The 14,259-nt window shown below is 44.1% G+C and overlaps 1 protein-coding gene across 1 annotated transcript in view; it reads right to left on the bottom strand.

Annotated features, from left to right (window-relative positions):
* Window positions 1-11,141: 11,141 nt before the first annotated feature.
* Window positions 11,142-14,259, bottom strand: part of hmcn2 (hemicentin 2) — a 44,544-nt gene continuing 41,426 nt past the window's right edge. Inside the window, exons 77-81 of the mRNA XM_076154252.1 lie at window positions 14,078-14,206; window positions 13,693-13,986; window positions 13,092-13,211; window positions 12,862-12,988; window positions 11,142-12,759 (exon numbers count right to left, since the gene is read on the bottom strand). Of these exons, the coding sequence (XP_076010367.1) occupies window positions 12,381-12,759; window positions 12,862-12,988; window positions 13,092-13,211; window positions 13,693-13,986; window positions 14,078-14,206 (1,049 nt within the window). The 3' untranslated portion in view covers window positions 11,142-12,380. The remainder of the gene's footprint in view (window positions 12,760-12,861; window positions 12,989-13,091; window positions 13,212-13,692; window positions 13,987-14,077; window positions 14,207-14,259) is intronic.

Below are 14,259 nucleotides of genomic sequence, written 5' to 3'. Positions count from 1 at the left end.
TGTGTAGTGCGGCTGTGAAACCCTCCGGTGTTTTCTGATGCTTTTGCCACGCATCAAAAACGCACAAATCTAGACAAAGCCGTCCCAAGCTGAAGCTAAACCTCTGCCCTCTGGAGTGAGAACCTCTGGGCCTCAAAGTGAAAGCGGCGAGAGCTTAAACCTGAGCGCTGTTAGATCTCCCACCGTGTTCCCCCTTAGAGCCTTGGAGCCTCCGCAGGGGGTCCCAGACACCAGGTTGAGAACTTCTGCCCTGAACAATGAGGCCAGCGAGCTGATGGAAAAGCCATCTCCAGTGAGACGGACTTTATTGCTTTCCAGGCCGGCTGTCCCCTATGAGGTCATTTTAGAGGAATGTCCCGGAGAGTAAAGTAAAAGTCAGGTCAGAGTACTTAACCTGTTTGTTTTGAGTCTTACGCCTCAAACTTTCCACTTCTTTTACTAGAGCTTGGATTTCCTCACTCTCAGCGTTTCTAACTGCGAATCAATACTACATGTATGGGGCCCGAACAAGACCGAGGCTTGTGTCAGCACTTGCGGTGGATATTAAATGACTCTCCAAGAATCAATTCAACTAGGCTGCAAAAGTAAAAACAATTAAGAGTATTGCAGCTCTGTCATTGATGAGTCTGGGGGATTGTGCAGTGAGTCGGGGCTGAAGCTGTGCTGTATCAGGCTTATAGTCTGGCAGCTTTCTTGATTGTCTTTCATATATAAAGCTGTAGTATTGCCGTGATGTTTGGGGCTATATTAACTTCAAGTGTTTGAGTTTGTTCTGAGTAAAATTTGGAACATTGTCTGTGTCTCCGGGTCTCCGTGAGAAGTGCAGCCTGTTTGCCAAGAACATTGAATGACCTTCACATACTGACTGAATGAGCGGCTTCCCATTGTTAATATGTGCATGCATGATGCTTGCTTAACACTGCAGCCAAGAGGTTTGACAAGCATGCACAAACTCTCTCTCTCATTTCAATCCAGTACAGTGTTTTTGTTTTTTTGAAAGCAACATGTTGTGTCAGTGTGTCACTCCAGATGTGAACTATTAGGGATATTCTCCTCTCCTCACAGTGGGGTGAACACACACACCCGGGATGCATCAATATTCATTTCCCAACCATTCTTACGTAAATACAATGCGTTACTGCGTGAAGCATTGTTCTTCCAGAGTGTGGCGGTCGAGCAGTTTGGCTCTCTGACAGTTCACATCACTCAGTTGTTCACGCCAGTTAGTTGACGTGGTTGTGAACGATGACGACAATTGTTGACAATTGAGCTAGAGGTTCCCCTTGTGGTAAATGATGGCATTTTTTAAACTCACCTTTTTGTTCCTTAAATCAGATTCCAGCAGTATGAGGCGCTAGAGAGACGTGATACTACGTTATAGACGAGGATTCCAGCAAATTCTTCATGAAAGGTTTTTAAGAGTGACTTACTGTCGCTTTAAAGGGCTTTTTATTGCTCGGCACATGATTGAAGCGCTGCATTGGTATCGACAGGAGCCATCGACTCACTGAGGCAAATAAACAGAGGAGGAAATCGTGTTCCCTGCTGTGACAATGTTGTTGGAGAAACAGAGTAACTGCTGGAAAATGTGTATGAATAAGGTAATATTGTGTAGAGGGGGCGGCTTGTTGGGCCCCGGGACATAATGAGTATAGCAGAGATGTTAGACTCTGACATTGATGCATTATTATGAATCCCACAATGCATACGGGCAAAGATGAAGTCCCTCCCAGATCCTGACCCCGACCTCAGACACGTCAATCCCATCCCAGCCCGGAACACCAAATATCGGCTCCTGAACCTTCCACAAACCTCCTGTTTTTAAGAACGTAACAAATAAGCTTTTATATTACACTCCTAAGCACTGTAAGAACTACTGTTTTAGTGCACTTCACTGAAGTTATCGACCCGTAGCTGAACTCGCAGAGCAAAAAGAGGTTTTGTGGTTATACTGGGAGCCTCCGAAGTCTTAACGTGAGTAAGAGGATAAATGCGTAATGCGTTGCTGATATGATATACACACACACACACACACACACACACACACACACACACACACACACACACACACACACACACAAACGAGAAGCAGAGCCGCTCCCTTTTCAAGAGATCCTCTGGTGGTTACAACTGCTGTGCTGACCCTGATATACGATAGTGTGATGAAAGGTTCAAGGCTCTGGCTATATTAGTTGTTCTCCTAAAATATAAAATTCCAATATCATTACACAAGTGTGTTGATTTATATTACACAGCTTGACTTATTTTCCACAGCTGCCATTTATCATTGCAAATATTTTGTGTGCGTGAGTTTATAATTCAACCTTTTCTCCACTCTACCACGCTTTCTTTGCACCAAATTTCAACGACAAAGAAGCAGGGAAGCCGTTGCAGTTAATAGCCAGGGACTGTGGTATTTCATGCAACAGTCAGGAATTGTTACGCCTTGCGGTAAAGTCAAGGGCATTTGTTGGCCCAGGCTGAGTTGTAAAATAGCGATGCGACAGCTAAATATACTCGTGTATTGGATTTCAAGGAGCATGAAATCTGCAATGGTCAGTGGCGAGAGGAAAGACAGAGAGAGACGCACTCCAGCCGTGTGTCCCCGGGCGCCGGCTGTGATGGATGGCTGTCAGCCCCATGCACCACCTCATTTCCTGGGGTCACACTACTGGAGGCCGCTGTCTCTCTCTGGAAGTCGGCCTAGCAGCGCTCTCTGTTCCAGGAAGAAAAAAAAAGTCCGATCCAGCGCATCCTAGACACTCATAAACAGTCAAATGGAGCCAAAGCAGAAAATGTGAATGTTGGACTGGCGATAAATAAGTTCTGATCCTGCCAAGACAAACAGTGCTCAGCGTGGGATGCTATCTTTTGGTTTCCTCCAAGTTTTCGGCAGGATTATACTGCACTGACTGAGTCTTAGAAGTGGTGAAACATGCCTTTATTGGACGCCTTTTACATTCATTAGAAAGGCCAACTCTTTCTTTTTTTACAATGAAGTATTTCTGTGTTTGCAATTACATGGGGGTGTATCCGGTGATATCATCCTATACTTTACTTTAACTTCATTCTGCAGATTGATGGATCACCGTTTCTTATCAGAAGCTGGAAACGAAGCTTCAGCTGTTATGCAGCTCAAGTCCATTTGGGAAAAAGTCGTTGGTTCCTTTTTCTCAACCTCATTTTAAGTCTGTAATAGCTGATGGTTTTTGTATTAACTTTGAGTCAAATGTCAGGGAGATCCTCTCACATTACACTGAACCGTAATGAGCCTCTGTTAGCGCATTGTTTTGGTTATGAGCCCATAAATTCACCATATTGTTGCCTCTAATTGGTTCTCACTAAACTCCATATAAAACTAGGAGGCCCTTTCCAGACAACAAGCTCTGATTGGCTCACAAGATTCTAGCATGAAGACTAATATTTCACATTAATTAAGCTAATACATTCTGGAGAAAAGAGGGAAATACTTATCAAGGAAGTCTGATATGTCAAATTCAATCCAACTTTAATGAATCTGTTGGGCACAAACACAAATCTGATAATGTTGCTGTGAGTCTCCAGGAAGTCTTTGTTTATGTATGTGCGTATGTTTGTCAGCTATTTGTCTACACCCCGGTGGTCAAAATGGTTACTGCAGTGCAAATATTTTCTTTTCATAGATAAGACTGATGGGAGCAGGAGTATGAAGTATCCTGCAGTTGTTTTCACCCACATTAGTCTTAAAAATCTGTGCTGGCCATGAATGATTGTAAAGCTGAGGGGGCGGATAGCGTGAGTCTCCCACGCATTACACCTTCACATGGAAGCGTGACACCCGCTGCCAGAAAGAGGCGGGTGATGACATCACCCGTCACGGCTGTCTGCACCCTGGCCTCAGCAGACAGTGGGGGGGGCCAGGCTGTCAGTACACTTACATGCACGTAACAGTCAGAATGTCCTTACTGTGATTAAAGAGGAAATGTGATTTAGGCCGCGTTGGATGGAATCAATAGGATTCCACTGATCTCTAAGTTAAGGTGACGTGATGCATGATCGCAGTATGAGGCGAGTTCTCCCGTGGAGGTTTATATTAATAAATACGACTGCAAATCGATTTACAACTGCATAATGTGAGAGTAAGCACGCTTTGATTTGTGCTGCTTACAATCACTCTACACAATGATTTACTCCCTTAACTGCTGTATAATCAAACCTTTAAAGTACATGTAAACCTACTGGGAAACTTCTCATTCCACATTGGGAAGAAAAAACAAAAATAATTTTTTTTTATTTATATAAACACTTTGCAACAATAGTGAAAAGGCTGTGTTTGTCTTTGGTGAGACCCTGAGGTCGGTCTGTGGCTGCAGGGGATTAAAATACCTACAGTGTAGCCGGGAGCTTGACCGTGCTGTAAATCCTCAAAAGTCAACAGTAAAATGTTAGTTCTAAAAATGACAGACAGGCAGGGAAGAGAAACAAGAATCAAGGTTATGAATCCTGTCTTTAGAACTGCTTATATGAGCTGAACAGCAAGCATTGTAGATTAGCCAGATGTGTGACAGTGAGAGGAAGAACAGCTGATTTTCTGTGTCCAGTGAAATCTTTATGCAGCTGTGCAGTTACTTTATAGGCACCACGCGGGAGGAACACAGACAGAATCATCCCCTGCTTTCACCTTGACCATCAGTCGCCGCATTGATAGGCGGATCAGGTTTCCATCTCTCCTCTGATGTGTCTCCTCTTCCAGACTTGTGAATGGCGAGTAAGCAGCAGCAGCAGCAGCACACTCGAGCCAAGCTGCGACTTGCTGGTGTTGATGACTCGAAGGTATCCGCGTATTACAGCTTATCTCGGGTTGTGAAACGCCAGTCTCGCAAAAAAACTCTGCAGATCAGAGAGCAGCTGTCAAGAACACTTAAAACCAACAACGTGAACTTTTCAAAGTCATTTTACAACAGCGTGATTACAGGCAGCGGCTAAGCCAGGCATCTGGCAGAAAAGAGGCACAGAGAAGTTTGTTGTTCCTGTTTTTGTGTCTGGAGAACAGAGCTTCCGTCCCTGTTGTGTCTGTGTTTATATGTGTGGAGTAGATTACACAAGAGCATCTAGTATCTTTGTGTGTAACATTGAGTGTGTGTGTGTGTGTGTGCATGTACGTGTGTGTGTGTGTGTGTGTGCTTGTGCGTGTGCGTGTGCGTGTGCGTGTGTGTGTGTGCACGGGTGTGATTTCTGTTGATTTTTGAGATGGATCTGGATAAAAGTTTTAAAAATATATGTTTTATTACTTTTTGAAAATTATTTCATGCCATAGACAACCACTCAGACTGACTCATACTGTGGGTCTCCCTGCCATGGTGGTAGTTTTGTGGACAGCCTGAGGTGTCCTTACTTTACTGTTAGAGCCTCTGGCTTTGGCGTGAGAAAGTCCTCCTTTCCTTCAGTCCTCCACAGCATGGAGTGTCTCTCAGACTAATCGCTGGAGCAGGATTGACAATTACCTGTCCAACAAGGCAGTAAAATGTCTGCAGAGTGATTAGTGAACAACTGTGGCTCTGGCAAACGAAGGCTTTGGCCTCTGTAATGGAGCGGACACACAATGTCCTGAGGGTGCAAAAAAAGTGCTGACGCAGGCCAGTGTTTAGCAGGGTAATGTGGTGGGCGGGGGGGGGCATTGTTTCTGGTGGCATTAATCATTATCAACAGCTCGTCTGATAAACGCTGAACTGTAAAAACTAAAAACTAAAAACTTCACATTCACTCTGTTAACAACAAACAAGACCTCAAACGTCATTTTGCCTTTTTGTAGCCTTGGTTTTCATTTACACAAGCCCAAATTTATGGTCCTGGATTTTTTTGGTGTATTAAATCCAAATTCAAGGAGAAGTGAAATCGTAAAAGTGACTTTGTTTTTGTGGAAAATTCACTCACTCTCAAACGCTCCTACAATCAAGCCTTCAATCGTATTCTACGATCTTCATTTTTAGTAATTTGAACCTGGAAAGCAATTTTTCTTTCTTGGAAGAACACCGAGTATAACAGCAAACGCTGGCGTGTGTGGCTCTGCCGTCACACCTGGACTGATGTCAATGATACTAAACTGTAGAAGCAAACCCAGAACAGTAGCTTTGACAGTGTGTATGGAATGAAACCAGAGGAAATGTGTGGCTTCTTCTTTCAGCATGCAGCCGTCTCTGCACCTCTTCTCTCCCGACGCTACAAAATATGTGGATCTGATACGAGTCTCTTATTCCCTCATCTGCAGTCAGGGGGAATAATGGTAGGAAGCGGGGGAAAGCAGGGGGAAGCAGGGATTGGCTGGCAGATTGAGAAGCAGAATGGATGGAACTACTGCGGTAAGCGTTGCGGTGATGAAGTCAGCGTCTGGCCCACATGAAAACCCGAGCACCCCAGAAGAGTCAGATCACAGCCAAGATGTGAACAGGCTCCCAACACGTGAAATGGTTTTATAATCTCTAATAACGACGTCATCATGGACAAGCCGGTGTCGAGCTGGCGAATATTCCGATGAATGAAAGTAGAAGGGAGCTCAGTTGGGTGTAAGGTTGTCGCAGCAACCGTCAGTGATGATATCATTGGCGGCGTCTTGTGCAGGCTGCCATGTGAAGTCATACACAAGGGCTGTAAAAAGGTAAACACGCTGCCAAAAAAATGTGATGTTTTTGGCCAGCGGTTTCCCTTACGTGAGCAGGAAATATCATGAGCCGAGCTGAGAAGAGTGATGGAACATGCCACACAGCGAGCTGGTTTCTTTATTGGACCGCTGAGACAGCTAATAGCTCTGAGGGCAGCGCTTCCTTCTTGTTGTATTTCATGTCACCACAGCCAAATGTCCATCTTTGCATTTTCATGTAGGGGTCTTCTGTGTTTGGAAGCGTCTGCAATGCTGTGATGTAAAAAAAACAAACACATTGATCCGATGCTACTCTCTCCTGCTGCGACACCGCTGTGCACAATGAGTGCTCACATGCTGTTTTAGGTCCTGTTTGTAGACTCATACTTCTTGGGTGAGGCAAATGGGATGTTTCACATTGAAGTAGATGAAGAAGTTCCCGGGTCAGTTCAGTACACAGTTTTGTTTTCCTGGATCCACTTCTTAATATTTTCCATCTTTGACACTGTTCTACATATATTACACCATGAAGACGAGAGAAACATAACAAAAAACACATCATATGTCTTAACTGTGACCTCACGCTGCAGAAATCCACAACCTCAACCAATGTTCAGGCCTTTTCATGGCAAAAACATCTGTGAGAGAGTGAATTTAGCCTCTCAACATGGAAAGAAACACAGCAATGCAGGGCTGAACATAAATGTGAAATGGACTGTGCAGATGCATCATTCATAGTATGACGTTAGGGAACCTGCTTTAACTCTCCGCTGGGGTCACACTGTTTAGATAAATAAGTACATTATAAAAAGGACAAGGATCACATCTCTATAAGTTATGGTAACTCATTTTAATAGTTGAAAATGGTGCAAACGTCTGGAGTCTGGAGCCCAAACACGTCACCCTGCTGAGTAAACGGCCGACAATGAAAAGGGCGAGAATGACTTCAGCGGGTTGAAATGAAAGTGAAATGCATACTTAAATCTCTGTCTACAGATTCTAATGCAACTGTATGCATCTGCTTGTAATAAATGGCACTTCTGAGGATGTCGGATTACGTCTTTTCTTAGACAGAAAAGAAAAGTGCAAGATGTTTTAGTAGAACAGACATCCTGTATCTGCATCATCTCATACATTGTTGCTTTTGCTAGTGGCCTGTTTCCGAAAGGCTTTTATATATCTGCGTGTTTCACAGCTGCCATGGCAACAAGTAAATATTACCATGTCATCACTTTGATCTGTGGGTGAGTTAATTGCCAGCAGGGGGATCGGGTAACGCTCTCGAACATGCTGCATATGTTGATTATCACGTTTATTGGCAGTTTCGTCGTATGAGAGGGGAAACTAAATATGTCATCTGGAAAATATACACTACGGTTTCATCAATGTTTCTACACGGCGAGGAACAACATTGACAAAGTGTGTGTACTAAAGTGTTTTTAAATGGTTTGAAAACATCTTTGTGTTCATGCAGTGTGTGGCCCGAGCACAATTGCATTTCGGCGCTTCTCCTGTTTTTGCTTTAAAACAGTCAAACAGCTGAACCCAGTTAAAAACACACACAAAGAAACGCACACGCGCACACACACTCACACACACACACACACACACACACACACACACACACACAGAGCGATGCATTTGGTGATGTAAATGTAGGTATATGTGTCATTTCAGCAAACGTACTGAATTAGTGAAACTGGCAGAGGGCCACTTCTGGTGTTGGCAGCAAGCTGACGGTCTCACTGTTCACTTCCTACACTGTTTCACCACAATCTCTCAGTCACCACATCACTGCATTACTCCATCTCCCCACACGTAGCTGCAGACGGCAGATTTATGACGGTTTGAAGCCAGGCATGACTCATGTGCATTTCTGGTTTGGATTCAGATTGAAAGCAGTTTGTGTCGTTCCTTTCAGTAACACTTTATGTACTGTGCAAAAACAAATATATACACATCATTTCTCAAAACTATGCAAACATGGATTGGCAAACACAGTTGCTGCACACGCAAACTTTTTTTTCTCAGGTCTGGAAAAGTTCTTGTTGTTGTCCAGGATGCAGGAAAACGGGAATTTTCCTTTTTCTTGACCAAAGTTGACAATACTGCCCCCGTTGATGTTCAAAGGTATTACGTCTTGCAAACTTGTAGTGTTGTGTTACGATGCGTGTGAGTGAGATTTGATGAAAAGTAACATAATTCATTTACGTGATTTTGTCATATTCTCATCAATAAAGTTTGTAGACACACTATATACTTTCAATTATGATCAGATTGTAAACATGAAGCCCTCCTGCTGCCTTCAAATGTGTGCAGACCTGGCAACACCTCACTAATGTAGCCTCAGGGGGGAAACATTGGATAGGACGCACAACACAGGAAATATGAAACAAAATATTTTCCCTGCTGGTTTAATTTGTTAATTACGATTATATTGAGAGCTCGTTTTTACCAACGGGCAGGCGGAGTTGTGCTCATTAGTGAGTGGAGCCCAGTGTCTCCGTGCTTCTCTTGACATCCTGACTGTGTAAAGCAGTGGGGGAGTTCAGACTGGGAGCCACTGCAGCCTTCATTTCCATTCATACTTCAGAGTTTATAGAAAAGAGGAAAAAGGCCTGCAGGAGAGGCTGAGATCCTGTGTGTGTGTGTGAGTGTGTGTGTGTGTATCCGTGTGTGTGTGTCCATGTGTGTAGACCCGCCGCTTTCCTCCAAACCATCCCTCATTTTTCCTTTCAATACTGTTTTAATTTTTCCCTACCACCGCTTGCTCTGTTCAGATGGAGCCATTAAAGAAGCTGCATCATTACACTTTTATAGTTGAGAGATATTAAAGAGCAGACGGCGCAGATTGTTTTAATTATTTTCACATGGACCAGTCAAAGCAGATTACGTTTTACTGGGGTTTGTTTAGAAACGCCGCAGCAAGGAAGTGGCCAGACGTCTTCCCTGTGCTCTGCACGAACATGGAAAACATGGAGGACACGTGAGGGACACAGGGAGCATTTGGAAAGATTTATACTGAGTCTATGTGTCACTTCAAACTTTGCTTTGGTCTAGACTTTCACAGAGTTTTGGTCTTCATTTGCTAACAAAATAAATGCATGTTTTATATCTATACAACATTTAAATATACATAAAGCTGAATATGTACAGTATACAGTGTCAGAATCAGCATGTTTGGCAGGATTTGTGCCCTTGTAGGTGTGACCGTCTATCATTTCATAAGCAGCATGACACGGCCTGTGAACAGGGCTGGAATCACCATGAGAACCCCTCGTTTGTGTTTAGACTGCACGGTGTTATTTACACAAACTGAAAGGAAGCAGCTTTACACCGCTTCTTAAAAGATTAAGAGCTTAAAGAGAGTTTGGCTCAGCAACTGTCATTTTTGCACAACTTCCCAGCCTTAATTTGACTTTCAGTCTTCTGCAGGAGGCCTTAAGGATCAATGTGGGTGAGTACACAATCAATTTGTACAGAATCACCGGGCTAGAAACACTTTCGTTGTATTTATGCAAGAGCAGCGCACACTATATTGAATATGATGTTAAGTCAAAGTCATAGTCTTTCACTTTCTGGTCCATGTGTGAAGAGTTGTTGATTTCAGGAAGCAGCAGTTGGTAAATCAGGGAGAGAACTGGAACGGCGCCCTGTGCTCCCTCCCACCACAGGCGCCTTTCCTGTGAATGAGCCACATGATTGACACTCATTCTAAGACGCCCCCTTGTGGTGACTGGTGGTACATCTACAGCTCAATTCCCAAATCAGATCCCGGTGCAGTTATTTTCCTTTAATCATTTACCGGTAGATGCATTTATGTATTTTCAAATGTGATGTAGTACATTTGTGGTTTTTGATTTTTAAAATGCATGACGTAAGCGAAACCCATCTGTCCTGATCTGCCCTGAAAGCTTTGTTTTAAATTAGTGCTTTGGTTGTGTAATATGAGGATGTCAACGTTTGACACTTTTGCTAAGAAATACCCACAAAGTATGAGACTAACAAGCGAGTCCTCTGCCAGGAGCTGTATTCCACTGTACCTCCCAGGCTTTTTGGGAGGGAGACGGCACCTAAAATGGCCTGTTTTCACCCAGTGAGCACCACTTGTGTGTATGCAATAGCTTGGTTACCATTATACCAAATGGCAAAACACAGAAAAGTAAACAAGTTCACTGTGTGACATATTTGACATTGCAGCAGCTAAACTACCTAATATGTGTTATTGTAGCTGTTTATGCATCACTTTAACAACGTCGGGAAGCAGTAAACAGGATGTAGAGCAGCACTTGAGAATGATTATTTTAGACTCACTGATAATGACTCAGCCAAAAATAATCTTAGATTGTTTATCACGAGGGTCCTGCTCACACATGTTGACCATCAGATTAGCATCTGTTGTCTTCAGCTTGGTGAGATTCAGGTTGCTGCGGTCAGGTCATCTGGCCTGAGCAGGCACGGCATGAACTTCCTGTTTTGTCAGGTTCTGCAATAGGCAGATTGATTATGAAGGTCAATGTTATGCTTAGAGTTTAGACACTAACAAAGGTGTTCTTTATTTTTTAGAGAGATTGGACATCACACTCGCTTACAGCAACATGGACATATTTCTGTTTCATCCACAACGTCTCAAATGTACCTCTGCAGTTTTGGGTTGTTGTGTCGTTCCAAATGTCTCTCTGCCTCGGATTTGAACTCCAAAGGCACACATTTACTCATCATTGCAAATATGAAACGTGAATACCAAATGTGAATGTCAAAAAGCAGAACACTGCAGGTAAGTGCAGTCAAATTTCATCTCTGCAACAAAAAACCTGACGACGCTTCTGTTTCCTTTCAGCTCCACTCGCATCGCTGCTCCACACGTCGGTGGCGTGAACTCAACAGCACTCAGGTTCAATCAGAACAGCACTGTGAAACCTTTTTAACACGATAAAAAAATATTTTATAAAAGATTACAAAAACTCATAGAATAGATAAATCACTCATCACACTTATGTCTGCACAACATAAATAGCTGCAAGCCACCGTTACAAAACGCCAAGATTTCCATTACAATGACAGAAGAAGATCATCTCAAAGCAAACAGTCAGTATATCTGCATGCACGCTATGGTTACTCCAATTTAAAGGTGTGCAATCTTGTTCTTCTACTTGGAGAACATTAGAATTCCCAGTCTATGCTTATGTTAATTTGATTATTATGCTTATATGACGATGAAAATGTTTAACGTGCATGTAAACATACTGACTGACAGGAGGTTGTTTGAACCATCGATAATTCCAAATGGCATCAATAAATTAAAATATAGTGGAAAAACAGATATCTTGCAGATTTTGTCGAAACATTCTAAACATGTAATTGTAGTTAAACCTCTGTGTTTGGGCTGAAAGACATGCAAAGACACTGCGTCCACTTGTCTATGATTGTAAATGACCTCTTGGCTTGGCTGACATGTACAAACTGCATTTTCTGTATATGACAAATATTGAATAGGAAGTGTTTAACGGAATGAACAAACTATTTTGTTCCTCCCACGTTTGCATAATGAGCCAGGTGAGACGTCTCAAAGACACGAGGCTCCTTACTTTAACAGATCCTACTGAAGGCAACCTTTCAAAAAAATAAGGTCTCTGTATTCATTTCAGTCTTGGATCAGTGTTCTGCATCTGCATCATATCCACTGACAATGTCCATGTTGCCTTGTGGGCTAGAGGCATCCTGTGGCCACTAGGGGGCGGAGTCAGTAAAACAGTAGTGAGTCTCAGTAGGGGTATGTCGAGATGGAGATGTAGATGATGAAGATGCTCTGGTAGGTGATTCGGCCTTGTACCGAGATGGTGGTGGCCTGCACCTTGAGCCGCACGAGCCCCGACCTGTCCAGCGGCCGCAGGGTGAAGATAATTCCCCTGCCGACTTCGTCTCTGATGCCAAACACCTGATCCATCACGGCCGTCTCCTCCTCTTGCTCCAGTATCGTAAAGGACGTGCGATCCTGCAGGATCCCTGACTCAGAGAAGGCGGAGAGTCGTACTACGTTGTGATTGGCCGGAATACCAGAGGGAAGCGTGAGCAGCTTGTACTGTAGGACCTGAGAAGAGCCTCCAGTGCCACAGTCCAGTGTGCAGGGCTTGAAGCATGTCCTGTGAAAGGTGGACGAGGAAAACATCAAGACCATGCAGTAACGAAACTAGAAATCTGAAACCTCATCTTCATCACAACATCGCTGTGTAGTACTAGCTTACCCCGGCCTTCCTCCGCTCTGATAGGACGCAGGGCAGGCCGTGTCCACACACTGGTATCCCCCGCGAGTATTAAAGCACATCTGATTGAGTCCACACTGGATGCCTTGTACCACACACTCGTCAATGTCTAGAGGAAAAGGCAGAGGAAGGGAGGTCCTAGCTTAAATAATGCAGAAAGATGAAGATGATGATCTTTGTGCAGGCCAGACACAGTCCAGCGAGGGTCTTACCTTTGCAACTCCTGCCGTTGGGCGAGAGCTGGTACCCAGGGGGGCACTGGCACTGGAAACTGCCAACGGTGTTTCTGCACTCGTGTTGGCACGGCTTCCTGAGCAGACACTCGTCCACGTCTGTGTCAAAAAGGGAAGTGGGTGAGGTGAACCAGGGGGCAGAACGTGGAGGTGAGTGGGTCTCGTAAAGGAATTGTGTTATGTATTATACTGATTTGATGGTGAATGAGTTGTACAACTAACACTGATTTTCTCTCTCCTTTCCCCTTCTTTCTGTATAAAAAAACATCTCCAAAATGTCCAAAATGTAACAAAGGATATCTGAGAGTTACTGAGGGGTTTTAATGAAACTTGGTGGGCAGGTTGGACATCCATGGAAGAATCTATGACATTTAGATCTTTACTTGTCTGGACCAAGGTGGACAAAATAATTCTCTCTCTCATATTCATTCCTGTTCTAATATAATTGGCTGACTGACTCTAATTTCATACAGCACCTCATGAATGATTTAGTCTCCAGTAGCCAAACATGTTGGATGTCTGCCCTTCATTACATAGATCATCAATCTGCTTTAACCAGGTCGTATTGATCATCACTCACCGACGCAGGAGCCATCCCTGTTTGCGTATCCCACAGGACAGCTCTGTCTGGTAATGCGGGACATGCCGTGAGTGCGGGAAAGGATCGGCCTTCCCAGGGACGACACCAGTTCTGGCCGGAGTCTGGCCCTGATCCGCGTGCCGTTGGTGAACGTCCGCCCTCTCTCCAGCCCCGCACACGAGCGCCCGTCCCCCAGCAGCACGGTACCAGGCGGGCACAGGCACCTAAAGCTTCCCGGCACGTTCCGGCACTGATGGGCGCACGGGTTTGGTGTCTGGAGGCACTCGTCAATGTCTGAAATGCAAAGCAAGATTTGATTCTAATTTGTGTTAGAATTATGGTTTCTATGGTGCAGTGTAGTTTAAAACAGACACAGATGTCTTACCCAGACAGGGGAGACCCACTCCCTGGGACCGGTATCCTCTGGGACACACACAACCGTAACCTCCAATTGTGTTCTGACAGATCTGAGTGTAGCGGCACATGTGGCTTCCATCCTGGCATTCGTCAATATCTGAAAAATATGCAGTTAGAGGCAAGAATGTCCACGGGTCTTGTGCATAACGT

This window comes from Genypterus blacodes, unplaced genomic scaffold, assembly GCF_046128005.1.
Source record: "Genypterus blacodes isolate CSIRO-AG114 ecotype Tasmania unplaced genomic scaffold, CSIRO-AGI_Gbla_v1 ptg000061l_1, whole genome shotgun sequence".
Classification (NCBI taxonomy): domain Eukaryota; kingdom Metazoa; phylum Chordata; class Actinopteri; order Ophidiiformes; family Ophidiidae; genus Genypterus; species Genypterus blacodes.
Note: the sequence above shows the minus strand (reverse complement) of the source record. Positions and strands in the feature narration are given on the sequence as shown.